The 27460-nt window shown below is 35.1% G+C and overlaps 1 protein-coding gene, 3 long non-coding RNA genes and 1 pseudogene across 9 annotated transcripts; 2 read left to right on the forward strand and 3 right to left on the reverse strand.

Annotated features, from left to right (window-relative positions):
- LOC113737148 (uncharacterized) lies at window positions 1-1628 on the reverse strand. The gene is made up of 2 exons (XR_011813805.1): window positions 1196-1628; window positions 1-1103 (listed from the first exon to the last, which is right to left on the reverse strand). It is a non-coding gene; the product is annotated as an uncharacterized lncRNA (long non-coding RNA).
- Window positions 1629-4308: 2680 nt separating this feature from the next.
- LOC113709004 (mannan endo-1,4-beta-mannosidase 5-like) lies at window positions 4309-6918 on the reverse strand. Its single transcript, XM_027231788.2, has 5 exons — window positions 6186-6918; window positions 5891-6085; window positions 5631-5753; window positions 5328-5530; window positions 4309-5126 (listed from the first exon to the last, which is right to left on the reverse strand). Exons 1-5 carry the CDS (start codon window positions 6558-6560, stop codon window positions 4712-4714), a joined length of 1311 nt encoding a protein of 436 aa, XP_027087589.2. The 5' UTR covers window positions 6561-6918; the 3' UTR covers window positions 4309-4711.
- A 4822-nt stretch (window positions 6919-11740) lies between these two features.
- On the forward strand, window positions 11741-12797 carry LOC140008461 (uncharacterized). The gene is made up of 3 exons (XR_011815833.1): window positions 11741-12138; window positions 12246-12287; window positions 12765-12797. It is a non-coding gene; the product is annotated as an uncharacterized lncRNA (long non-coding RNA).
- Window positions 12798-13674: 877 nt separating this feature from the next.
- Window positions 13675-17546, forward strand: LOC113742294 (uncharacterized). 6 transcript variants are annotated; one of them, XR_011815827.1, is made up of 6 exons: window positions 13675-14075; window positions 14359-14523; window positions 14779-14817; window positions 15315-15363; window positions 16400-16473; window positions 17246-17546. It is a non-coding gene; the product is annotated as an uncharacterized lncRNA (long non-coding RNA). The 6 variants fall into 6 exon arrangements; XR_011815830.1 differs by having other exon boundaries at window positions 13680-14075; window positions 14458-14523; XR_011815822.1 differs by lacking the exon at window positions 14359-14523 and adding an exon at window positions 16651-16737 and having other exon boundaries at window positions 13682-14075; window positions 17181-17546.
- Window positions 17547-20928: 3382 nt separating this feature from the next.
- On the reverse strand, window positions 20929-25148 carry LOC113709098 (uncharacterized; annotated as a pseudogene).
- Between the last annotated feature and the right edge of the window lie 2312 nt (window positions 25149-27460).

Here is a 27460-nt window from a genome sequence, read left to right on the forward strand (position 1 = left end):
TTAACATTTCAAGTAAACAAATCAGATAAGCAATTAATACTTTCATGCATAAAGATACAGTTTGCTCTTGCGAGCCATTTCGATAGTAGCTTGATCAGGATCCGTTGACACTCCGTCAACCATGGAAATATAGTAACAAATCCGGTAGAGCACCGCTTATCTCTAATCTCCGTCCACCGTTTAACCCCCTACCGGGTTCGAACTCCAAAAATAATAGTAGAGGCAACCTTGAAGCTGCTGTAAGAGATTTAGTCCCTCAGTGACTACCAAAAAGGGGCTAAATCTCTCTTTAAACTGTAGGTCGAGGGTTTGAATCCCATTTACAGTGAAAAAAATTCGTGGTATCAGAATCAGATCACTCTTTTGGTCTAATTAGATCTGTATATCTGCTAGTCCCTTTCAGAGCTTCTTTAGACTCCCTTCCTATAAAATAGGATAGATTAGATTATATAAATGTTATCATTGCGGGAAAAAAAAGGAAGCAGTGGAAATTTTTTTTTCTGATCCCACCAAATGAATTAATGTACTGATAAACCATTAATCAAACAAACAGCTTGAATGAATGGTCAAGATGCTATACATAACGATGCTTTTATTAGAGCAAGATAAGATATAAATTTCGTTATATAATTGTGACCAATTAATCCTTCAAGGGCCATATACACCGACAAAACTAGCGGTCGAGGATCCTATGTATAACTTCCCCAAGAATTCTTGTACTTCGCTAATCAAGTTATTTGTAAACAATGCCCAAATCGCCATTGATCCTTTGCCCAACAGACGAAGTTGTCTGAAAAGTTTGCCGATTTAAAATGGTCACAGCTGCAAAAAATTCCCCCGAAATGGTTCTTTTAATGTTATCTGGGCTCCCTGGAAGATTGACCAATATTTCTGAGAAGCCAGCCTTTGGACCACTCACCCAGTATCTTCGAACTCTCGATGCAATATATTCATCAATCAGAAGGTATGCACCATACTTGCTTACAGCAACTCCAAGTGGTCCAGACAGTCCATTTAGTAACAATGACAACGTTTTAGTTCTTGCATCATATTTGTATAACTTTCCTGAAGTGTCATTGCTCTGGATGATCGTGGAAAGATTCCTGCAAAACAATCAATTTTGCCCAGTTTTATAAGGCATGTCAATCTCCAAGAACGCTTAAATAATTTGATGATATTGAAATTTTCAACGAACCTGGAGAAAAATATTGCGCCAGCATCTGTGAAGTAAACAATTTGATTAGCTTGGTCGATGTCTAATGCATTAGGAAATGCAAAAGTGGTGCCATTGAATCCAGTTGCTAGCTGAGTTGCAAGCTCTCCACCAGGTGAAACCACTAGGAAACCGAATTTGAAGTCACGTACCCAACAGTGCCATTAACATTTTTGCAAGAACAAGGTGCAGTTACAAGGTAGTCATTTCTGTTGTTGTCAGTGATCGGCCTGATTTGTGATGTATTCACTGAGTAATAAGAAGCAATCTGCTCTTTTTAAAGCCATTGTGCTGGTAAAGGTAAGAATTGCACGTCTTGATGCTGTTAGAGCAGGCAAAAGGATATATACGACTAATCTGAGTTGGGTATGCAGAGTTCCCATAAACAGCACGCAGAGAGGGAGGGAAAAACAAGGTAACCACATTTCCTGGTGCCAGAAGCCATAAGCAGCCTTAGCTGAGGTTTGTTTTGTGAAAGGAAGGAATTATTATGACAGAATCGCAATGTAGAAATTTCGATGTTAACTACTTCCATTTGTCATTATCTGCTTGAAGCTATTACACGGATTGAATATGTTTTGGTTCATCTTTGAAATGAAATCAACACATCACCTACAGGTTCCAATTTAAAAAAAAAACGATTGGGATATTGCAGCCTGTAAATATCTTATTGTAGCTAACGAAGTCTCTACCAATAAACAATTGCTTCAAGCTTTTGCTGGCAATATAACCTTTGCCGATCTTTACAATGTACTACTTATTAGCTTATGTATGTTCCTTTTTGGGTAGGTATGAGCTTATGTATGTTCGTTTCGCAACGGCCAGATGTATGCCCATCGCCTACTGCCTCTCTAGAAAGAACAGCAAGCAATAGATCATCCCAGGATCTATCTATCTCTCTTGTGTAATTGGAAATTCAAAGGTATCAGGCGATACAATTAATTTGCAGCCTAACTCGGAACCAATGCTTGGTATAGCTGTCTTCGACGTTTTTTGAGGCGTGCCTTCTTCGAAAGAAGTAGATTCGACTGTCACTTTGAGATATAGGTGGCAAATCAACCCATTTAATTAAATTTATCCATACCCATCCATGAATAGATGGGTATGGGTATCTTAAGTTTTTACATATATGTATAAATGGGCTACCCAATAATACCCATCAAACCCAATTAATCCATTTAGAATTGTTTCCCCCAAATCTCCTCTCTTCCCCCGCCCATTTTTTTTTCAGATTTTTTATTTTGTTATGATGTTAACTACTTTTGTTTCACTAGTATTATTATTTGTTGGTTTTATTTTCTCTTAATTTGTTAACTTACTCACTTTTTAGCATTACCAATTTATGATAAATTTTAGCCTCTTTTCCTAAATTTCCAAAATGAAATTTTAAATTTACATATGAAAAAAATATTAAGGGTTCAAAATTTTTGGATTAAGTTTTTATGTTAATTTGTATAGTACTTAATTTAAATTTTTATATTCTTATTATTCAATTATTAAATAGTATGTAATTTTGCGACATAGAGTACGGATAGGAAAAAAATTGATAATTAAGCTTATTGAACATTATAAGTAAATATTTAAAACTAATGATGGGTGCAAAGAGTGGTATAAATTAATAACTTAGTTTGCAAAAATAAATTTAAATGAGTTTACAAAAAGTTAAAATAAATGAGTTATAAATGGGTAATTGGGTTATCCAATTCATTTTTTGACTTACCCATTTATACCCATCTAATTAAATGGGTATAAATAAGTTGACTCACTTATACCCATTACCCATTTTATCCAACACAAACCCGTCTAAATCACTCATTTTGACATCTCTACGCACAGGTTGCATTTATGCATTACCAATAGCATATAATTGAAACTGTAAGAGATGAAACCAATAGCATTTATGCCCTCGGTCCCGGAATTTGACTTGGTATTAACCACCCACCAGGCTTAAGGAAAAAGTTAAGGGCATTAAATCTGAGAAAGCCATCCAATTCTTGAACTCAATGGTGGTGGAAACATTTTTCAGCCGAGTATTGCCTGCTGTTGTTCACGCCTTTCCTAGCTTCGACGGGATGAATGAATGTTTAGCATCAAACCGTCTTGAATTATTGTTTATTTTTCTGTGGAACTTGGGTATACAGTATCGAAATCTTTGTGCATACGCGCAGGAAACTGTCTTGAAAAGACAAAGCCTTAATTTCAGTTAATCAAATCAGGAACATGCAAATGCATATAAATCAATTACTATCAATTTGCTGAGATGAAGTTAAAGCAAAACCCGGATCATGAAATTGGCAAATGCGGAGACTTTTGCCTTTTCTTCTCTTCTTTTTAAGTTTTGATGAGAAAAACCGCCGCCAGAGGCAAAATGCCAAACTAACGTACGTGTGTGAGTGTGACGGATGCAAATGCATATGTCTGTATGTATGTGGCATCTAATCTAATTACGCAATTTGCTATTGCTATCTGAATTTTGGTCAAAGACTCCAAAACAAAAAAAAAAAGAAAGAAAAGGGTAGGCAGTGGCGGATCAATTTAGTTCCTAAACTTTCATTTCATTTTTTTATGCTTAAAATTCTCAATATATACATATTTTTGCCTCACTAATTTATCAATTAGCCCCCATTGATTGACAAAAGAAAATATATATTTGAGCATTGGGTTGTCAAAATCCAATATAAACATGTGGCCGTGAATGATTTGCTAAAAATTTCTAATAAGACAATCTAGTAATGCACATAATCCATCACTTCAATGATACCTTAAAACATTGGGTTTAGTTTATTGGTTTAGAGATAATTTACAAGGCAATGAATTGTAAAACATTTGTGGATCCCTTTCCTCTTGCCTTATTTATCAATTATATACGTCACTGCTGCATTTAATTACTTACTATATGTATATCATTATTGCCAAATACTCACCATTTATCGAACTCAAAGAGCTTTCATTCTGAAACTGCATGTAGGGCATCTAACTTCTAAGTGTAATTTGCCGATCCGCTTGACCACTTAAGAGCATAGAAAAAGTCAAGAAGGACAAAAACCTTAAAAGGGAAAAAAAAAACTACATCGAGTAGTCAAGAAATAACATCATTTCAAATAACCAAACGAAAGATAGTACTGGATCCATTAATTGAAGGTAAATCACACTTTTATTTCTTTGGTTACAACTTTGAATAAAAACAAATAAAATTTGTAATTAACCTCTATCCTGCATTAAGCTATGAGAATTTCGATGCAGATTCTCAAGCTTTTTAAACAAGGTGATGCATCGACCAAGGATTTGCGTGCCACACTAAAAATTTGTACATCTTTGAAATTAAGAAGTACAAATATTTAATGCAGAATCAATTTTCATTATTTAAGAATTTAATAGTACTAATCAAATATGACCCCATCAAGAGCCAATACTCTCAGAGAAGGGATGACGAATGATGATGGCCATGCTGCTTTGCATGATGAAGCAGTGCTCTGCGCGAAGGATGACGATGATTCATCAATCTTGGGTGAGCCTGACCGCGGGCGTGGCTGTGGGATCGTCAGCTCCTGCAAGCAAATGGGACAGAGCACTCATGGCATGGGCTTGTCTGGACATGATTGCGGTGGTTGAAGGATTCCGGCCTAAGACAACAGCGTATCCGTCGTCGTACGAATCCATTCCTTGGGCCATGAGCTGCCATATTAAGCTTCCGCTCATGGTTCCTCCGCTTCTTGCAAAGCCGTATGTTATTCTGTACACGTTGCTCATGTAATCGTCTCTCGCACTCAAGCTGTACCCTGGATCTCTGCTGGACTTGCCAAATTCCGCTATGACTAGCGGCTTTTTCAGTATGGTCCTCGAGTCTTCCCAGTGGCTTGACACCCACCTCTGCATAAATACCAATTGTGCTTTGTCATCTTTTCCAGATAACCTGCCACCCAATGCATTAATATGTGAGATCATGATGATCATGTCGGTTTTTTAGGATGCGATTGGCAACTAAACTGAAATTAAAAGATTAACTTTATGTTCAAATTAATAAGGAATTAATTATATCATGCTTGCTTTCACGTTTTGATTGCTAAAACCATGGGATTATTGATTAATATAATTTTTTTCTTTTTTAGTTTACCATTGATCTGGATACGCATGGATGGTGGCGAAATCAACGTCCCTAAGGAGATTGCTCCTTATGAAATCTGTTCCAACTTGGTAACCAGGATTAAATTGTTTCTTTTCGGGCATTGTGTCTCCATAAAATCCTTCCATGCCAATCTCCAGCAAGTGCTTCCGGTCCAATGACTTCACGAAACTTGCCATCTCTTGAGTCCATTCCTATCAACAACACTTCAACTCATTCATTCATTCATTTTAGCCCCAAAAATGCACTAAAAAACTTGAGGGATGCTAAAAAGCAGCGGCAACGAGTCCTCACATTGACCGTCCTTCCGGAGTAATCAGCTTGGCAGCGGGGCTCGTTCATGAGTTCCCATGCCATGATTGTGGGATCATCCCTGTACGAAATTCTTGTAATTGTGTTGAACCTTGTCACCACTCTCTGCAAACACGAACCATATGCATGTTTCCAAAAAAACAAAAAAATGCATTATTCGTCCAGATTAGCGAAATAAATCTGGAAGACGTACTTGGAAACATAATAACCGACTCTTAATTGCAGCTTTCTCTTAGTCTTACCCTGATGTGATCTTTGTAATAACCTTTGATGGTGGGATGCGTGTAGAAATCATCGTCACTGTTGACGTGTGCTCCTGCATTTCGAGCCCACTGAGCATACTGCCCTCTACCCCCAAAGTCATTGTAATTGTTCACAAAACTCAATATCAAACGAATTCCATGCTTGTTTGCCTCAGAAATCACAAAATCCAGCGCCTGTATAGTGGTATACCACGTACACCAGTATTATGATTAAGCTAGCTAGTTGCAATACGAAAATAGACGTGCTTGGAAAGGAAAAAAAACAATAATGAACCTGAAAAACACGTTCATCATAACTTCCAGGTGATATTTGAAGTGCACGGTCTCCTCCATCGCCGAAAGCCCAGGTTCTGCATACCGAGAGACCGGCAGCGGAGGCATCCCTCAACACTTCAGACACTTTATACCTCTGGCTAGGGTCGGCGGCTACGTGCATCAGCCAATAGGAATTGAATCCATTGAAGAGAAATGGTGAGCCATTCAGAGCAAAACGGGGACCCTGAGTCCTAACAAATCCTGCACCATTTCTTGGAACCGTACTACCGCTAGCTTCACAAGCAAGAACTAGTGACAGCAGCGCTACTAGTGCAGCAGCTAGTCCAAAAAGATGGCTTATTCTTCTACTACAACTTGCCATTGATTGCTGCATACAATGGAATGATGTGTGTTGCTATAATGCTGGAGACTGTTAATTTGACTGGTTGATGACTGACGAGGGGGATATGATGAATTGTGGGAGGGGGGAGCTATTTATAAGGTGCCGATGATAAGAAGTGTTGCTAAAAATAGAAAACCTAGCGGAAGTTAAGTAGGTTTTCCGGTGACGGTGGTTTGCTAAATTGATTTAACTATGGAGATTCGTTCGATGATGCATCATGCATGCAGGGGTGGGGTATCACTATCACGTAAACTGGGGTGATGAGAAAGAGTATGAGAAACATAGAGACAGAGAGAGGGTTGGTTGGTTGAAAGCCGAACGTCAGCCGAAGAATTCATGGGATTGAGGTAAAACAAAGAAAGGCTGGGAAGGGCTGCTAAATATAGCTGATGCGCCTATCCCATGTGGTAGTACCATCTGATTCTGATCTTAGACGGGGAATTCAAGAAACTCGTCTTTCTGTTTTGCTATATCTGTTTTAGTTTGTTTTGTGCACGCATTGTACTTGTAGCAGCAGGATGATCATGTGGGAAAATCTGAATAACTTCCCGCTTTAGTTTGATCACGCACCCATCACATGTAATTTGAGTTTGAGGGCAACATCACAGATTAATTTAACCATTGCATTCCTGGCAAAAGACTAATAATTACTCATCATTTTATATGGGTTGCTGATTCCAGAGAAACTCTTACGCGCTTCTCCTTTTTAGGATAACGATTAGATGTTTATTGATGGAGAGAAGACCAAAGATAAAATCAGCGACATTCATGAGTAGCAGATAGCACTACTAGATTTCTTTTACTAATTTTCTTTATTATTTCGGTGTAGCTAGCAAATAGCAATAATTAATGGGACCAAGAAAAGAAGAACTTGTATCCACATTTGCATTTGGCGGCTGGGCTGATAGTCCATATATAGCCATCCTCTCTTCATTGCCGACAAGGCACTGTAAAACGTTTACTATAATTAATGCAGATAGACATCGAGGTAAGTCTAGCTACTAGCGCAGAAAACCAAGGAGAATTTGACAGGTACAAGAAACAGAACTGGAGGCTGGTATTGGGAAAAGAACGCAAAGTTGAATAACCCGTTAAAAAGAGAGAACCGCGGCTGGTAGTATATCACCGGCAAGCATGCAGAAATTAGGGACCCATGGACGCATCGTATCATTGTATACTGTAACAACTTGATTTGGTCCGTGTTTCGCTTTCTCTCTCTCTCTCTCCGTGGACGGATCAGAGGGTGCTGTCGTATGCTTCTTCTTCCAAATTCCACGGTGGTTCTCTGGTGCACAGGGCTGTAAACGAATCGATCCGTTCGCGAGCGGTTCGAATCTTATCTCGACTCGAGTTCGATCAACATTGAAATCGAGTCGAGTTTGAATTGATTAAATCGAACTTAAGCTCAAAAATGCTAAATTCGTTAGCTCATGAGTCAGCTCAAAAATATTTATTTTTTATTTTTTTAACCTCGAACTCGAATTTTGACATTTTGAATTCGTCGAATTCGACTTCGAGTTCAAATTTTATAAAATTATGCTAAAGTTCGACTTAATTAAATCAAAACCCGATTTGTTTGCACTCCTACTTCGGTTTTCACCAACAAAGACTTCAATTGAAAATCAGAAGCATATCATCGTTCAAACTTCAAAGTACAATTGCACTCTGTACTGGTATAATTACATTCAGGATTCTCATAGGAGATAGATGTATCGTTTGGTAGAAGCATCGTGTTTTTTTTTTCCCTTTTCTTTTTATGGGTTAGAAAAGGATCAACATCCATATAAAAAGTTGAAAAGGAACTCTTTTAAGTAAGACTATCATTATTGGCCAACCGAGGCTCAAATCACAATTATAGACAACGTGATTTTATCTTTTTTTTGGCCATATTGTATACTATAAAGCTATTTATCCTTCTGTTGGTGTTATTACTATCGTAGTATAAAACTTTCATTGAAAGTCTTGTCATTCTTTTACACAAACACCATTTGATTAAAGATGTCAAATCATCAGTTGGTTGATTCTATTAGCATCTTCTGTGCGTGCACATTACTTGGTTAAGCAGTTCGAGCCCTATTTGGATTTATACAGTAATTTTTGTTGTAGATGTGATTTAAGTAGCATCATTTTATATATTTCTCATGTCAAATTAAATGATCTTTCTATGCACGTTTAACATCTTAGTGATATTCACCACGTCTCCCTCAAGCACAATTGCTTTATCGGAAAATCATTCTAGATGCCAAATTAATGCCTTTTATCATAGCCATCATCTCTGCAACCTCAAGTCTCACAATTCTTAGGTATTGGACCTCAATACTTTGATATGAGAAATTTAAACATATAGGAAGAGGTTTTTGCGAAGAAGAATTATTGTGGATAAGAAGCAGCAAGCCAATGTTAGTTAAAGCAAAAGCAAGAATATATTACTTTCTTTAGCTTAACGTTTTAAAGTCTATTTTGATGTCATTGTGCTGTTAATTGTTAGCTAATTCAACAAGTACTGGAAGAAAGAATAAAAATAAAAAGCTCCTAGAAATGAAGATCCTATTTTATCAATGTTCGCCAAAGACAATAATGATTGCCAAACTTTTATATAGTTAAGCATAGATGGAATTCACGAGAAGCAAATATGATATTATGGATCGGTTAATTTTAAAGGAAGTGAGTGTAAGTGAGAAATTTCAAATTTGAATCCCTCTACTCACACTATAAAAAAAATACTAGTTGTTTTATTGTAAACTGGTTCATTGTTAGTACTTTATGCTAATAACAAAGGAAGAAAAGTGTAATTGTAATCCAAAGACAAAATGTTGCCTTAGGTTTAATTAAATTTATATCCAATCAAGATGACTTCTCCACATGTGCATTGTGCTGGTAAGGTTTTTTATTATTTTCATAAAGAACAAGAAATGTTTTGATTCTCAAAATTGGTCTGTTAAATTAATCAATTTATATTAACTGAGTAAATACTCAATACAAGTCTCTGCTAAATTTTATTTTAAAATAATGTGCAATGCACATGTAGCTCCGGGCCTCGCAAAACTTTATCGCAATGTTGACATTATTTTGGACCTGGCCTATGTAGTCGTAGATTTGTTTCCTCTTCTCTCTTAGATACAATAGCCCAATACCGCTTCCCTGGGCCCCGAGATCAACCTCTCATAACAAAGAGAATTGTACGTGAAAAATTTCCCTTATACTTGATTATTTCAATTCCTTTTGTACATCAAAAAAATAATAATAATAATAGTCCCCCATAGTTTTGCATATTGGCACATGATTTTTTTAACATTTCAAAATATCCACATAACCTTCTATGGCTTTATGCAAAGTGAAAAATGGAGAGAAAGTATCTCATGTTATAGAAATTTATCCTCACACACTCTAAAAACTTATATGGTGAAATTATAATATCCATTTAACCTCCTTATAGTTTTTTTTTTAATAAAAATTCACTTAATTCTCCTATAGTTTTTCATATATCTATACTATTTCCCCCATGATTTTATACAAAGTGGTTAGACTCTCATTTGGATTGGCACTTAAGTCAGAGAAATAATGATATTTCAACTAACAACCTTGTCTAGATTGCTTTTTCTATCAAATATCCACTGTACATAAAGTTACAAGGGATAATGTGAATATTTTAAACATTAGGGAGGTCATGTGATAATGTGTTAAACCATAGGGAAGTTACTAGAAATTTACACACAAAAAATGGCGTGAATTAGTGGTTTCATAATTGTTTAATATACATCTATTAGAATGTGTGATACAACAATATCACGTACAAAAAACGCTCATCTTTGAATTTAAGGTCAATTTTGTTTGGTAGAAATGATTCTCGAGAATTTCCAAATATGATCATAATCAAGCTGGTGCACAGCGGTTTTAAGGTTTTTACATTTTTGCTATTCTCAACACATTTACAAAAGTAATTTCTCATTTGGATTTACGGTTATTTGAAATATCTTTTCTACTTTTTACCTGTATACATTTATTTTTTATAATTTAACGTATGTGAGATAGAAAAATGAAAAGTTGGTTAGAAAACGTACATTGTGATTAATAAGAACTTTTTCCCAATAATTGGCTTTCCAAATTGCCAATGCTAATCACAGGAATATAGGTCTTGCAATTTTAAATATGTAATATGCTGCTCCAAGTTGCCAGTAAAGATGGGATATGTATCCCTCCAAAAAAAAAAAAGAAGAAGGTGGATCTGTATGTAATGTATTTGTTCAGGTCAACTTGGCAGTAGTATCCCTAATAATGTACTATTGCTATTTCTTTTTGGGATCCTTTTGCCTTCTTATCGGCGAATAATGTTGTTTTGGAATTTTTTTTTTCTAAGAGGCAAGTTTTAGTTGTTTTAGTCAATTTAGTTGGACTATTACCAAAACAAAAGAATAAGGGAAAAGAAAATCAACTTCCTTTAATGCTAGATGGTGTGAGTCATCCTGGAATCTGCAAATTTCACTTCATTTATAGGTTTTTTCTTTGTAAATTTTTTTTCCAACAAAAGAGGGATGGGACTTAATGAGCGGGGAGGGGATGGGGGAATTTTTTCACTTCATTTATATATTGGTTAAAAATAAAGAAATTATTGTGAATTTAAAAATTAAGTAAACTGAGATCTTTATAATTGCATCACGCCGGAATTGTTTATAAAGTTAAAGAAGATGCTAATGCCCCCTCAAGTTCAAAGATGCAAGTTTGAAAAGGTCAAGGTAGATGAGCATGTTTCAATTGCTATTTGTTGTGAAAAAATTTTCCTTGCACAGTATTCAATTACATTTTTACTTCACATATATCATATTGTTATAATTTATTCTTCTCCAAAAACTCCAAAAACTTTTACAATCTTAACAGGACCTAAATCAAGTTGTATGATTTTAGAATGTATTAATTTTGGTCAAGTGCAGTGATTTTGAGGTAACTGTATAGTTGTCCATGGCCAATTAGGGATCATAACCTATGTTTTCATCATACCGGTTTGGCATATTCCTCTATTTATTATGTCGGTTGAGTCTAAGAACTGCCTTCCTTTCTTTTGGTTGACTTCCATTCATATGTATTTCTAACAAAAGGAGTTCATAATGAAGTGTCTCTCTCAGTCTCAGATTCTAATATATATACACTAAAATTTATGGGTTCCCTTTTGCATTTTAGTTATATGGCAGAAATTTTAGAATGTCTTTACTGAGCTGGTGATATGTTACTTTTGAAGTTGTCAACCTATATAGTAAAAGCGCGAATGGATCTGTTAAGAATGGTGATTGTTGTGCTGATGTGGCCAAGTTTTATTGGCTGGATGGTGGTCGTCCATCATGTGTTTCTCAGGTGCCAAAAATATTGTTTTAGGGCTTCCCTTGTTTTCTTTCCCCTCATTCATCTCCACCGCTTCGTTGCTCTCCAGAGCTCCTCTCCTCTCCCCTTCCATTTTTCTTTTCTTTTCTTTGTTCCTTTGTTCCTTTTTGTTATTTTTTATTTGGTCCTTTTTTCTGTGCTTTTCCTTCCCGTTTCTTATTCTCCATGACCGGCAACATCAGGACCAAAACAGATGGTTGGTATTTTTTTCTTTCCCTTCCTGATTTTCTCTAGCCTTCTATTTTTCTTTTTAGGTTTAGTTGCCTGATCTAATCTAATTCGTATTTATTTGTGATATTGCAGGTGAAAATTTTGGAATCTCTTCCAGCATTCCTGTGAGACTCTGTAAGATTTTTTTTTCCTTTTTTTAAAATTGTGTTCTAAAACACGTGGTTAGTTTTGCTCTTTTTCCCCCCCTTTCTTTTCCCTGATATTCTTCCTTCTCTTGCCATATTTGTATCTCAATTTTGCTCTTGGCCAAAAAGTATTAAAAAGGATTTAACAAATTTGAGAATTTTTTTTGGAACTTTTCCCGATCTAATGCCTTTATAAGAAATTTTTCCTGGTTTCTTTTTTTTCATAATTTACAATTTTTTTTTATATTTCAAGTCAAAAGTTTGGGAAAATTCTTCAATTCTTTTTCGAAATACTCTAGGTTATGTAGTGAGGCATTATGTTCCAGCCTTTTGTATGTAATAGTAAGTGAATATATATATATATATATATATATTTTTGGGTAGGTTATAGTAAATGAATATTTGACTGTATCTATTTCATTGCCATGTGTACCCTAAACATCATCTTGCATTTTTTCCCTTGCAGAAGAGGTTATCCTCGATTTTGTCGCATTACAGGTTTTTTGCTTTGTCCTTTTGTAAATTTTTTTATTTTCCCTTGAATTGTTGATTTATTTATGATTATAACATATTAGGTGTAAGTTTTGATATTGGTTATCATGGATTAGTTGGCCTTCAAAAGATTAGGTTGTGGCATGTTTCCTAAACCTTTGAAACACGAAAGTTGATATAATGTTACTAGAATTTGTAGTCATTTGAGTATTTTATGGATGTCTAGCTTTTTGTATCTTTTGTATACAGGATTTCTTCTTTTCTTCCCTTTTTTTGATTCTAAATTTCTGTAATAATGCAATGATATTTATATGAAATCAAGTGTTTGACAAAATGCCAAAACTATTAATTTGTTTGTAGTAGGTAAAACTGGAAAGCAAGAAAGTTTACATGGACCTAAAATCAGAATTTTGTATTGATCTTATTGAATTTGTTGATTCCATAAAATATCTCCATTTCTACATGAGAGAAAATATGAACTAGATTATTATTGACTCCACTGTGTTTCTATGCAACACAGCTGATGCTTAGCAATTTCTAGGTAGACATGACGAAACCAAAAAAATTGAACATAGGCAGACCAAAGCTTCATAGTAACGTTTTAAATAGAGAGTATATTTCTAAGTTGTTTTCTCATTTGGTTTTCTAATTCAATTTCTCAATTAAAAGAAGATTTTCCTTTTTCTTTATATGTTTGTCTCTCGGGAAAGTATTTTTGTGTTGCCAATTTTTGGTTTATCTGATTTTGTGTTTTTACTTTATTGTCTTTGCAGGAAGAAAGATAACAATACCTATCCTTCATTCTCTTCTATTCTCTAGAGGTATATTCTTTTAAAGTTTTTTAAGTCTTACTTTTTTCTTCTACCTATATAGTAAAAGCATGAATGAGTTTGTTAAGATGGTGGTGATTGTGCTAATGTGGCTGTGTTTTACTGGTTGAAGGATGGTCATCATTCATGCATTTCTCACGTGCCAAAAATTTTGTTTTAGGGCTTCCCTTGTTTTCTTTCCCCTCATTCATCTCCGCCGCTTCGTTGCTCTCTAGAGCTCCTGTCCTCTCCCCTTCCATTTTTCTCTTCTTTTCTTTGTTTCTTTGTTCCTTTTTGTTATTTTTTATTTGGTCCTTTTTTCTCTGTTTTTCCTTCCCGTTTCCCCTCTCTCCTCTTTTCCCTTTCTTCTCTTTCCTTTTTTCAATTATATGATTCTAACTGATTTTTTTCCCTTGTTAGAATTGGTCTGGATATGAAGCTACTAAACGCATGAGACACAGAAATCATCTTAATTGGTAAGCTCCAATATTTCCCTAAAGTTTTACAGCTTTCTTTATTTAAAAAAGAAAGACATTTTTCCTGCTAAGATTTGTTAATCTTTCGATTAATAACCCATAGGTCTGAAATTCTATTCTTCCATCTCCTTCTTTGAGCGAACAAAGAAAACCGTAGTAAAATCTTCATCCAAAAGCAGCGAAAGTCGGAAGTATTTATAAACCCAGAGATCTGCTGTTTTTTATTTTCTTGTTGAGTATGCTTCTGAGTTTGTGTTCTGCCTTCTCTTTTTCTTGTGCTTAGATCTTGCTGGTGAAATATTTGAAATCTGCTTCATCACCTTAATTAGATTTTGTAAGTTTTCCTTGATTCTTCACTCTTTGTTCGTACAATTCTACAAAGGTCACTTGTTCTCTCGCTTTTCCGTAAGCGTAGCTGTGGCGATGGCCTCGGGATTCTCTCTCGTAGGTATTTCAAAAAATTTTCCTCCTTATTTTCTCTTCATCTCTCCAGTCTTCTTCTACACCACCATCTTCCTAAATATTTTTTCCTCTCATCATTTGAATCATCAGTAAGTTGGATCATCCACCATTATAAAAGAAAAAAATGTGGAGATCGTTTTCCCTTTAGACTTTTCCTCATCTCCTCAAAAATTGTCATCTTCATTGGTGATTTTTGTGGGTTTTTCCCCAATACTTGATTGTACTTTCTATGGTGTTGTAGGTGGAAAGATTGAATATTTACTTTGACTCCAAATTCAAGGTAAGTGTTTTCCATGACTTTCCCTTATCTTTACCTCAATTCATTTTCTCATATGCTTTTACCCTCATCTCTAAGGTTTTTTTTTCGTATTGCTTTAAGAAGGAATAATTTGACTTCCCTGTAATGTATTGTGCTCTTTATGATGTTTTGGTGAGATAATTTTTTTTTTCATTTTGGGTTTTTTTTGCTGTTGCTGTAATTTAGGAATGTTTTTATAGAGAGTAGTGAAGGAAGGGATGATAGTGTTCTGGTTCTGGATGGTTTAGCAAGTCAAAAAGTTTGATTTTTTTCATACCCTTTTCTAAATAATCAAGAACATTATAATTGTACTTTTTTGGATTGAAATATCATATATTTCATAACATTTTGCCGAAGGATTAATAGGGAATGGTTTTGGTAATATGCTTTCAACAATCAATCATATGCATGTAGAAAAATTTCTCCACTTCTTTTGTTTGGTTTGAAAAATGAAGTAATGTATTTTTTGGGTAATGCAGGAAGTTTTCTGAAGCAAGACTTATCACTCGAGATATCACAAGTGAATAGGTGAGAAAGTTGAAGTTTTGATGTTAGAAATCACATCGGGAATGGCGATACATTTGACCATAAACCATTTATGAAAAAAGAAATTTTTTGCTTCCATTGGACTGGAATGCACTTACTTTTACACATTTTTTCCTTCATTCTCCCAATTTTTTTGTCTCTTATGTTTTAGGAATTTTTTGTCTAAATGTTTTCTTTTAAGCAGAAAAAGTAGAGATAGACTTTTGTGTGTGCATATAGGGGTTTAAAAAGTAAATACACTTTTAGAGTTAAATAAAAAATGAATGTGTTTCTTAAATTGGTTGGTGTAGAATATGACGAAATTGGGAGGGGCATTGCAAGAGTTAATTTAGTTTGAGGGCATTCTCCGGTTATGATTTTGGTACTTGTGTATTTGCCATACAGCCTATCTTTACTGCCTTGAAATTTAGCAGGGTTCTATCTATCTCTATTGATAGCAGTTAGTGTTTCTCAATAGTTGAAATGTCTTACATTTAGCGGTTAGAGCAGCTAATGTTCTATGCTCAAATTTCCCAACTCTTGTTTAGTTGTTGCTTGGAATTTTCAAAATAACTTAAATTGTCAATTTTCTTGGTTTCTTTTTCATGTCTCTGCCATTGTCGATTTCCAATGGAATTGAACTTATTCCATCTTTTGATGACTTTAGTTTGAAGTTTCTAATTATAGTTTTTGAATAAGTTTCAACTAATTGTGGGAAAGGAGGTTAAAGTGGCAAAATTTGTTAGATTGGTTGGTAGATGAACACTTTGGCCACAATGCTGTTATGAAAGGTGTATGTTTAGCAAAAACCTATTACTTAGAAGAAAAATATCCCTAGATCCTTTTCCTTCTTTGACCATATAGTTTTGGATTCATGGGTTGTTCAAATTTTAGCACAATGTCTTTGGCTAAAAACTTGGTGATTATTTTTGTGTAACATTTTATAGCCTTTTTATTTTCTATTTGTTTCCATTTTGCATATGAACAATTTATGTTTGCTCCTATTTATTGTTGTTAACTTTTGGGTTGAATTTTATAGGGGTAATGCTTCGTTTAGTACCAGTCAGTCTAAGCCCAAGCTTTGGCCTTTTAGCATAGTTCAGCTTTAGACAGGTAAGTTGTTTACACTTTATTTAGAAAAATATCTTAGTCAAATAGATGTGCTTGTATGCTAATAATTAGTAGATGCCTCTGTTGATTATGAGAAAATGATTAAGTTTCTGTTAATTATCTTTTCTGCATTTTAACTTGCGAACCATTTCTTTGTGTCCTTATTTGGCATTAAATTAGATGGATACCGGGCTCTTCATGATGGAATTAGGTATTAAAATTATCGGCATATAATAAAGCAAATAATGGCCTTCTACTACTTTTAAGGTGCTAATTCTAACCTTTTTTCTTTCACCTTTCGTTTTAATATAACCATCTCTATGAATGGAATTTTTTTTTTACAACAGTGTCTATATTGTGTATATAATAATGTAATGGAAAATTGTTCATTCTTAGTTATTGCATGTTTTATATTGTAATTGAAGATTATTCATTTATTCTTTGGCTACACTGGTGCAGTATGCCCCAACCTATGAATTGTACGAAATCCTTTGGCCCATACTTTTGCCTTCAGGGATAATTATATGGACAAAAACTTGTCTGGCATATAAGTAATTGCATAGATAGGCGCTAATGTTGATGTTCCTGTAAGTGAAACAAGTTAGATTAAAATGGAAGTGACAATGATAAAAGAAAAAAATCTATGATATATTTTTGGAGAATATGGTAATTGTTACTAATATTTAACTGTATGAAGTGGATTTTTGCAGTACCACTCAAGAATGCTTCTGCTATTTGATTAACAAAACTACGTGTTTATTTATGTGGGAAGCAGAATCGGCCACCCTTGAAGCTTTATCAAGATCAAAGCCTTGAAGCGTATGACCCTGGATACTAGATTTTGTAGTGACTGTAGCTATTTGATCTTTGCATTACCTGCTGTATATGTATATCAGCTCTTGATGCATTATATCTCACGTGGATGGTGTTATCATAATATTTTTGTTTGGTTTAAAATCTTGTGTAACTGGATGAGTTATTTTGTGCCAAGAGCTTGACCATCCCTTTTGCTACTGATGCATTGAGAGGATAGAATTATGGCCTATATTAATAATCCTCCTCCTTTTTTGGTCAAATGCAATTTATCCCACTTAGGTTGATATGTAAGCACAGTTTTTTTTCATTGGATTTCTTGAAGTTACAGGCTAATGAAAACTTTTTTAGTTATTGTACTACAAAGTAATGCGCTTTTCGGTCTTTGGGTTATTTTGAAGTGTATGATTCTAATAACAAGGAAAAGGCTTGATGCAATACTACACTGTGCATTTTTTTTTCTTCTTTTTCGTATATTCCTTCTTGAGCTGGAACAGCTTTGATATGTAATGAGAACCTCTGGAATGCAGTCTACTGGTCGTAAGTTTCATAAATGTAGCCTTTTACATTATCTCATGTACTTGTCTTTCCTTTTATGGGATTCGAGCTGTCGACATGTATCAAATGATCAAGGGCAGAATTACATCGAGGCCTGTGAAACTTCCTTTTTTCTTTTTTTTTGTGTGTGTTAAGTAGTTGACCATCCCCTATGCTATTGATGCATTGAGAAGATACCCCTGTATTAGTAATCCTCCTTCGTTTTTGGTCAAATGCAGTTTATCTTACTACGGTTGATATGTAAGCACAATTTCCTTTCCTTTCCGTAGATTTCTTGAAGTTACAAGCTAATGAAGCCATTTTGGTTATTGTAATACAAAATAATGGGTCTTTCTTTGCGGTCTTTGGGTTAATTTGATGCAATTACGAAAATAGTGGATTGGTTGTCTAAAAATAAGGCCAAGCCTTGCTGCAATACTACACTGCTCTTTTTTTATCTTTTGTCTTTTTTTTTTTTTGAGTTAGAAAGTCACAGATTTTGGTGTACATAAAAAATATAAGGCAGCATTACACAGTAATATATTATTTTCAAACTAATGACATTGTCATTGCTGTCCAATTAGTCAGCATAACAAAAATGGCTGTCATCTAGCAACCAGACTGAAATGTGGCTCTCTTCAGTGCTTAATAAAATTTCAAAAATAATCACAAAGATTTGGGTGCACCTTCATGTAACTCTTTATATTGAATATCCCAATTTTAATAATTGAACATTTCTGGGCAAAGTTGAAAATTACACCGCGCATCGCGCGGTGTTCCCCTCCTAGTATAGACCAAATTGGGGGCTGGTAGAGACCTATATTTGGTTTAAGTAAAATTTATCCATTGATGTTGTTATTCATACAACATCAATATTTCTTATATAAAATTTGATGTAATTATCATATTTTGATATATGTAAACAAAATTCACATGTACAATGACATTGTACGAGTGCATGCCAAATCTTATAACAAACAAAACCTGACAAACCCCAACTTAGTTTGCCTTATCCGCATATTCGACTTAATTTAGGATTTAGGAGGAGGAAGTTAACTACAAAAACACCAAATTGAAAATTTTAGAACCTTTTAGAAATTCTTTCTTTTTATATATATATATACAATTAGTGTCAACGTGGTCAAAGAAGACCTGGGCTCAGCCTATCTTAGCTGGTTCTCTATTTTAGATTAAGATAATGCACAATGATGGATTAGTTGGGCTTAGTATTCAAAAATTACAAATAACTAAGAAGTTCCAAATCTTTTAGAGTAACAGATCAACCCAATGTGCCATTGCAAATCAAGTAACTGCTACTTGATTTTATAGGTAGCAAACTTTCAAATACCCTGCAAATTCCAAAGAAGATGATGAAAGCATATCTCTCGAAAAATATTTCACATATTGTTCCTACAATTTATTTTAAATACTTTTGGTGGGAGACACAAACAACATTGCCAGAGAGGGACAATATATGCTCAGTAAACATGATTCTAAAAATCTTGCAATCGGATCCTCTACTCATTAAAATAGAAACACTTAACCTAGCCAAAAAACTTCATCTTTGAGTTCCTCATTCCTCTTATCTCTGGGAAATTTTGCAATTAAGGGACCATATGTGGCATTCAATGCAATTAATTTTCTTCAATAGTTTACCAGAAAACACATAGAAATCCTAATTAAGTACACACTTAGAGTGAGATCAAAACATTAGTCCTTCAGTTTTTAGAGATGCATCTATATGTATTACCTTTCAGTTTACAAGAAGTCATTCATAGCTAATCAAATTCATGTTAGCCAATAACTAAGCACAATAAAAAATGTTGCATTGCTATAACATTTTTTTTTTTTTGGTAGTCTTTCTTTTGAATATCTCTTTGTCGAAATGTAGATCCAGTTACTTTCTTGCAACAGTAGGAGGATGGAAAGTCATCCGCCTATGGTTGCTGCTTTTTCCCATTATGAACCTTGTACTTTCAGTACTTAGTACTTGTATGAAAAAAAAAACTAGAGATTTGTCCTACTTTTGGTTGGTGGAGTTTCTTCTGCGTTAACCAAGTAAGATGTGAGAATGATGAGTAAGTATTAAGAAATCTAGTTGAAAGCTAAAAGACTATATACATACATTCCAGGCCAATGCACAATCTAAAGACTATACATGTGTTGCAATTGCATTATTATGATCATTGCCATATTTGCTTTTCTGAAGCACACAACAGAAAAGTTTATTAATTTTTCTTAACTAGAAATTTATGCAAATGCCACCAAATATTAGTCCTTTATGATTTTTGTCCCAAGCTAGTGAAAATACAAGAAAATTTGGTTTTATGGATCGAACATCCAATGTCTTTATACAAGCATGCTTAGCTATGTCACATCTTCAGCATTATTCCCTTCCTGAAGCACAAAACACTTCTCAACTTTTCTACCATGAGGCAAGGTTATCCAGATGCTTTCATTTGTGCTCCACTGCCACAGCCTGGCTCAAGCTTTTTAAAGTATCAGACCCAATATTAGAAGAATTGCAATTTAGGAATGTATAAATTTTGGTATCAAGTTTTGAATATGAAATTCATTCTAAGGAACGCTCTGACTCAATACTGGAGTTAGGACCTTTATTCAAAGGGTGTAATAATTTTACATCACGCTTCTTATGTGCAATTTGTAGACTTTTGGTACAACTAATTGTTCGCTATAAATTAATCGACATGCACCAACTTATTCAAAGGGTGTGATTTACTGTGTCCTGTATTGTTTAGTTCATCTAATTGCATAGAATTGCCCAATTGTTAATATTACCCATTAAACGACAATATGTACATTCTAATAAGCCAATAATGGAATACATTAAAACTATCGAATGAATATTGGGTTTGCAAGCAATTCATGTGACTAACCATATGAGAGAAGTTCAATGTTAATGAAACAAAATTTACACTAAAAAAGATTTATAAAAAGAAATAAGAATAGCATCATATAATATGTGTTATTTTAAAGTTTCATTGTCGAATTGGTGAGGGCAATTTGAAAATTCAATGCTTTTGGAGGGGCAATTGTGGAGATAGATTGAATATTATGAAAATTCAGGGGGCAAGAGAGAGACAATAATAAAAAAATATAGACCTTTTTAAAGTTAATCTATAATTTTTCATAAGTCAGGGGGCACAATTGCAATGCTTGGAGTAAACATATTCCCGCCCTGCTCAAACTAGAACTTCACCCCTGCATGCTTTGACACTAATATTGCTATTGTTTCTTACAAGGGATCATAGCAAGATTTTCCCCAAATTTAGAGTTGCAGACAACAAATTTTGAAAATTTTGGATAGAGGAAGACACTTAAACAGAGAAGTTCAAACATTTGTCATTTGCAGGTCCAGAAGTTGTCCAATTGTGACTATTGGGAACACGTTGAATTGAGATGGTATTTCCTTTAACAGTTGGACGCACACTTGCTTCATTGTCGGCCTTAACTGAGGATTGGGTTCTATGCATGACAATGCCAGCTTTGCCACCAAGGTCACTTGTTTCAACTCTTGCTTACTTGGAGATGAAAGTCGAGGATCCACAATGTCTTTCAACAGTATATCATATGCTGTTGAAGTGGATGATGATGCCGACAATGTGGACAATATGAAATCACCTGGATGCTTACCCATGATCACTTCTAAAGCTAATACTCCAAAACTATAAACATCACATTTTTCATTTACTTCCATGGTAAAAGCAAGTTCTGCAATTCACAAAAAAATAATCACTTTAGACTATGGTGCAGATGAATCCCTTTAGAGTATTCAATCATAATCCAAAAGCATAAATTGCTTTGCTCATGCTAGCATTATGTAATTATGGATTAGTTGAAAAAGAGAAGGTAAAGCGAAAATTGGATTTGTTTGAGCAAAGAAGAGTATACCTGGAGCAGCATATCCATAAGTTCCAGCAAATGAAGTCCAATGAGATGAATCAGGCCTCAAGATTCTTGCAGTACCAAAATCAGAAATATGGGCTTGATACTCAGAGTCTAACAAAATATTTTTGCTAGATATATCTCGATGAATTATGGAAGGTGAACAATCCTGGTGCATGTAAGATAATGCATTTGCCACATCCTTAACAATACTTACCCTATTGATCCATTCGCACTTGGCTGCAGTTTCATCATTGCTCAACAAGTGCATCAAGCTTCCCCCTTCCAAGAATTCATAAACCAAGAAAGTGTGTTGTACATGTGAACAGAATCCATACAGCTTCACGATGTTGCGATGCCTTATATTTGTTAGTGCACGGATCTCATTGGCGAAATCTTTTGGTCTCCTCAAGGCACCATCATCCATTCCATGAAGTTTCTTGACAGCAACCACTTGACCATTTGGCAACTCTGCTCTAAATACACTTCCAAATCCTCCGGCTCCGATGCAATACTTAGGGTCAAAATTCTCTATTGCATCAATGATGTTCTCATAGACCATTTTCCCATCAAAGCTCCAGACAGTGAACATATTTCTAGTAAATTCCTGAGGCTTACTCTCCACGCTTCTCTTACGTGACCTTGCAAGAATGAAGATGCCTACAACCACGACCAAAAGAAACGTGGTTGCTAGTATTGGAGCAACAACTACAAAGATCATTCTTTTAGTTGTCCTCCTACTAGTGTTCCTTTGAGTTGATTGAGAGCAAGGTTTCAATCCAGCAACAGTGCCACATAAACCTTTATTGTTTCTCAGGGAATCAAAAGGAGCTTTTTGAAATGCACTAATGTTGGGGAGAGGACCTTCCAACTTATTGTAGGATATATCAATGGAAATCAAACTGAAGCAATGATCAAAGCTTTTTGGGATGGAGCCAGATATCTTATTATGCGAAAGATTCATCATCTCAATGCTTTGCATCTCGCCTAGCTCTGGTGGCAATTGGGATTCCAGCATGTTTTGGCTAAGATCAAGAGTTGCGAGTGAGGGAAGATTTCCTATTTGAGAAGGAATATTTTCGACGAGTCCATTTTGGCTCAAGTTTAAATCCAGCAATTGTGTGCAATTACCTATTTGTTCTGGAATTGAGCCACTAAGATTATTGGCCGATAAACTAAGATTTAAAAGCCTAGACATCTGACCAATTTCTGATGGTATATTGCCTAAAAGGTCATTGCTATCCAACTTAAGCTCAAGCAACAAAGTCAACTTCCCCAAACTTCTAGGGATCTCCCCATGCAAGTGATTTGAAGAGATGAAGTTTTTGCAGACGAGATACCTCTCCAAGCCCAGCTGGTATTCTGCCTGAAAGATTATTGTTCGAGATCCTCAACTCTGTCAAAGTCAGATAGCCGCTCCAATTCCAAGGCAACTGACCAAAAAATTTGTTATTGTTTAAATTAATATGCTCGACATATGGAGAGACGCTAAATTCTTCAGAAATATTTCCTGATAGTTGGTTGTCAGCGGCAATAATTCTTCTTAAAGTAGAACAGTTTTTCAAGCTCCTTGGTATAGCACCGACAAAGTTATTTTCAGATACTACGAACCACGTCAATGAGCTACCAATGCAAATATTTTGGGGTAAATGACCAGTAAAATGATTTTGAGACAGCCCTACCCTATTTAAATGTGTAAGATTGTTGAATCCATCGGGCAGAGCACCGCTTAGCTGGTTTTTGAAAATATCAATATAAGCTAGTAGCTTCAATGTTCCCAATTCGGGAGGGATAGCCCCATATAAGTTGTTTTGAGAAAGATCCAAGCCAATGAGATTGGTTAAATTTCCTATGGCAGAAGGAATCTGTTCGGAAAGATAATTTTGGAAAAGATACAGCAGAGTCAAGCCACTTAAGTTTCCAATAGACAGAGGGATCCGACCTGTTAAAGTATTGTTAGCTAAAGTGAGTTTTGTCAGAGATTTCAGTTTCCCAATCTCTTCTGGGATGGGACCTGAAAGATAATTTTGTTGAAGACTCAGCAGAGTCAAGTCACTTAAGTTTCCAATAGACAGAGGAATCCGACCTGTTAGCATATTGTTATATAAAAAGAGTTCTGTCAGAGATTTCAATTTCCCAATCTCTTCTGGGATGGGACCTGAAAGATAATTTTGGTAAAGATACAGCAGAGACAAGTCACTTAAGTTTCCAATAGACAGAGGAATCCGACCTGTTAGCGTATTGTTAGCTAAAGTGAGTTTTGTCAGAGATTTCAGTTTCCCAATCTCTTCTGGGATGGGACCTGAAAGATAATTTTGGTAAAGATACAGCAGAGTCAGATCACTTAAGTTTCCAATAGACAGAGGAATTGGACCTGTGAGCGTGTTGTTAGCTAAAGAGAGTCCAGTAAGAGATTTGAGCTCCCCAATCTCTTCTGGGATGGGACCTGAAAGATAATTTTGGTAAAGATACAGCAGAGTCAGATCACTTAAGTTTCCAATAGACAGAGGAATTGGACCTGTGAGCGTGTTGTTAGCTAAAGAGAGTCCAGTAAGAGATTTGAGCTCCCCAATCTCTTCTGGAATGGGACCTGATAGCTGGTTCCCAAATAGACTTAATTCATTTAGCTTTGTCAAGTTTCCAATTACTTTGGGAATAGGTCCAGAAAGATAATTTTGGAAAAGATACAGCAGAGTCAAGCCACTTAAGTTTCCAACAGACAGAGGAATCCGACCTGTGAGCATATTGTCAGCTAAAGAGAGTTTCGTCAGAGATTTGAGCTTCCCAATCTCTTCTGGAATGGATCCTGAAAGTTTGTTGGTTCCTAGGTTTAGCATGGTTAGGCCTGTCAGATTGCCAATTGAAGTAGGGATTGATCCATTGAATGAGTTATTTGAAAGGTACAAGAACCTAAGATTGGTTAGTTGGCTGATTTCAATAGGAATGGCACCAGACAATTGATTTGACCAGAAGCCAAGATAGGTTAGTCTGGAAAGGTGTTCAATGTTGGATGGAATGGTCCCACGGAGTGCATTTTGAGAAAGCTCAATTGTAGTTAGATGGGGTAGAGACGAGAAATTGAGATGATCAAGTGTACCTCTGATGCCAGAACTAGTGATGTTAATCACCGATACTCGTCCAGCTTTGTTGCATCGAACTCCATCCCAGGCGCTGCAAGGATTTGCAGAAGATGACCAGGATGACAACTTAGATTGGCTATAATTGTCAAGACTAGCTTTCCATGTTAAAAGAGCTTTCCCTTCACTTGCAGTCCTTGATGCTGCATGCATTTGATCAGAAGCAGCATTGACTCCAGAACAGGAGAGCAAGTCAAGGATGACCAAGCATGCAAAAACTAAAGTAATTGGACAGATGGAATAATTCAGGATTGACATATCTGCTGGAAATATGGAAGAGAAAACTTTTGCTGTGAAGCTGATGGCCATTGTCGCACTTGTGCAGGTATTTATAGAAGAAACAATTCAGATTGGAGATGACTTATCTAAGATCGATCCATAATACATGTGTAAAAGTTGAATTTTAAATTTAAATAATGCATAGTTGTTATTTATCCAAATCTTACCATATATATATATATATATATACTGTCAGTGTATAAAATATTATAGAAGAAACAATTATGATTGGGGATGACTTGAGTCGTCTGTCTCTCGTTATCATTATCAATCCATGTTATCACATATCATGCAAAGTTTGCATTTTATGTTTCCCTTCACATATGATTTGGATTTTCTTTCCCGAATTAATCTCGCTATGATAGTTAAAATTGAATACCTTGTTTATAATTCTTGGGGCTATGTGTGTAATACTAGTACTTAACTTTTTTGTTCAATTCCTTCCCGTGGTATACACTTTGTTCAACTTTTTGATAGTTTTTAAACTTATTCAAATATGGTTGATTTTGTATTAGAATTTATTTTATTTAGCAAAGAATTCTTTGATTCTGAACTTTCAATAGCTTTTAAGTTTGTTAAAATATGACCGGTTTTGTTTCAGAATTTCGTTTAGTTGCTTTAATATTATTTTTTCCCCTTTGGTGCTCATTTATTTTTCTTCTTCTTGTAGGCTATTTTTATTCCTTTACCATTCTCTTCGCATGAAAAGTTAATTAAAAAAACTGAAAAAAAAAACAGCATATCTTCTTTCTGAAATAAAAAAAAAAATTCTAAGGCTACACTTGTATTTCCACATAAATGATTGATCTTGGAATTTTGGTGTAACTTTTGGTGTAAAAATTTGTAAGCATATATAACATAAGAATTCAGATTCCCAAAAACTTTAATATCCTCAAACATAATGGGAAACATTAGCAGGAAATGGGAATATGCTCAAGAATTTGAGACTTCTCTTGTATACAATTTCCTCATCCTCTTCCTAGGACTAGATGTGGTGTTACTCACCCCATCTGAAGAAATTATTACAATCCCATCTAGCAGAATAAGGCACGATATGAAATAACTACCTTTTGTAGGAATAACCGTTTTTCTGTTTGAGAGTTTTTAATTAATTGGAGGCCATCACTTTCATTTTCTCATTCTTAGGATCTCTTAATTTCTTCAAAATCTTAAAAGAAGTTGTACAGTTAAGATAACTCATGATTTCGAGGCATGAAGAAGAAAGAGAAATCCTAGAAACAACAAATACAACTTCAAAAAGCAGCTAGTGCAGCAGCTGCTCCCTAAACAAACAAACAAAAAATGATTTCGCTCCTCTAACTTTTACTGAGAGTGCAAACTTCTCTAAATCCATTCAGAGTCACAACCTTCCATCAGTGGTCTCAATGCGTGAGCCGTGAGAGAAAGATTGTTTAGTTTGTTTCATATCAGTAGTGAAATGAGCAAGTCTTAAGCTGCAAGTGTGAAGGAAAACCTTAGTTCTTGAGCTTAGCATATGAATGATAGAGCACAACAACACTTACAATTTTTTTATTACTTTAACATTTTTTTCCTTTCGTTCTCAATTCGTTTTCTTTTTTCCTTATATTGTTATTTCCTTAACATTCTGTTCCCACATGCCAAAGACCCAAAAAAAAACCAGGCTTTTAGATGCCCTCTTCCTCCTCCCACCGAAAATCATATCTCCTTTCTTTAAGCTAAGCATGTGTTTCTAGATAAATGACTGATCTTGCAAATGTGGGGATAGATAGACTGATTGCGGAAATCATAGATGAATCACAAAATTCTTCCCCGGGTCCTACGACATTGCTAAAGCCAACAACATAACGTTGGAGTATTGCTTTATTTCTCAGGTCTTTAGTCTATACCCCAACTCCCATGGCAATCCCGAGTCAAGTGTGGAATCTTTACGTACTTTACATGCATGCTTAAGTCTACTAAGTCCATTCAGGGTCTCAATCTTACATGATTTTTAAACCTGTCCAAATATGATTGATTTTCTTGTAGAATTTATTTACTTCTTGAGCTAACTTTTGAGGTAAGAGAGCCCAATAACGCCTAATATTAATACACACATTAGAAAATTCTCCAGTTCAAACCAATTCGTATAATTACTATCATAATCAATGTAAGTTCTTACAATTTTAATGTAATGATATGTTTTACATAAATTTAGATATATGAATTGACAAATTCAATTTTACACCTGATTTGTACAACTTTACACCAAAATGTGTAAGAGTTACATCAAACGATTTGAACCAAATAACTTCCAATTTGTGAGGCAGGTGATCCATGTATTAGATCTCTGGTTACAG

This window comes from Coffea arabica, chromosome 1c (genome assembly GCF_036785885.1).
Source record: "Coffea arabica cultivar ET-39 chromosome 1c, Coffea Arabica ET-39 HiFi, whole genome shotgun sequence".
Lineage (NCBI taxonomy): Eukaryota > Viridiplantae > Streptophyta > Magnoliopsida > Gentianales > Rubiaceae > Coffea > Coffea arabica.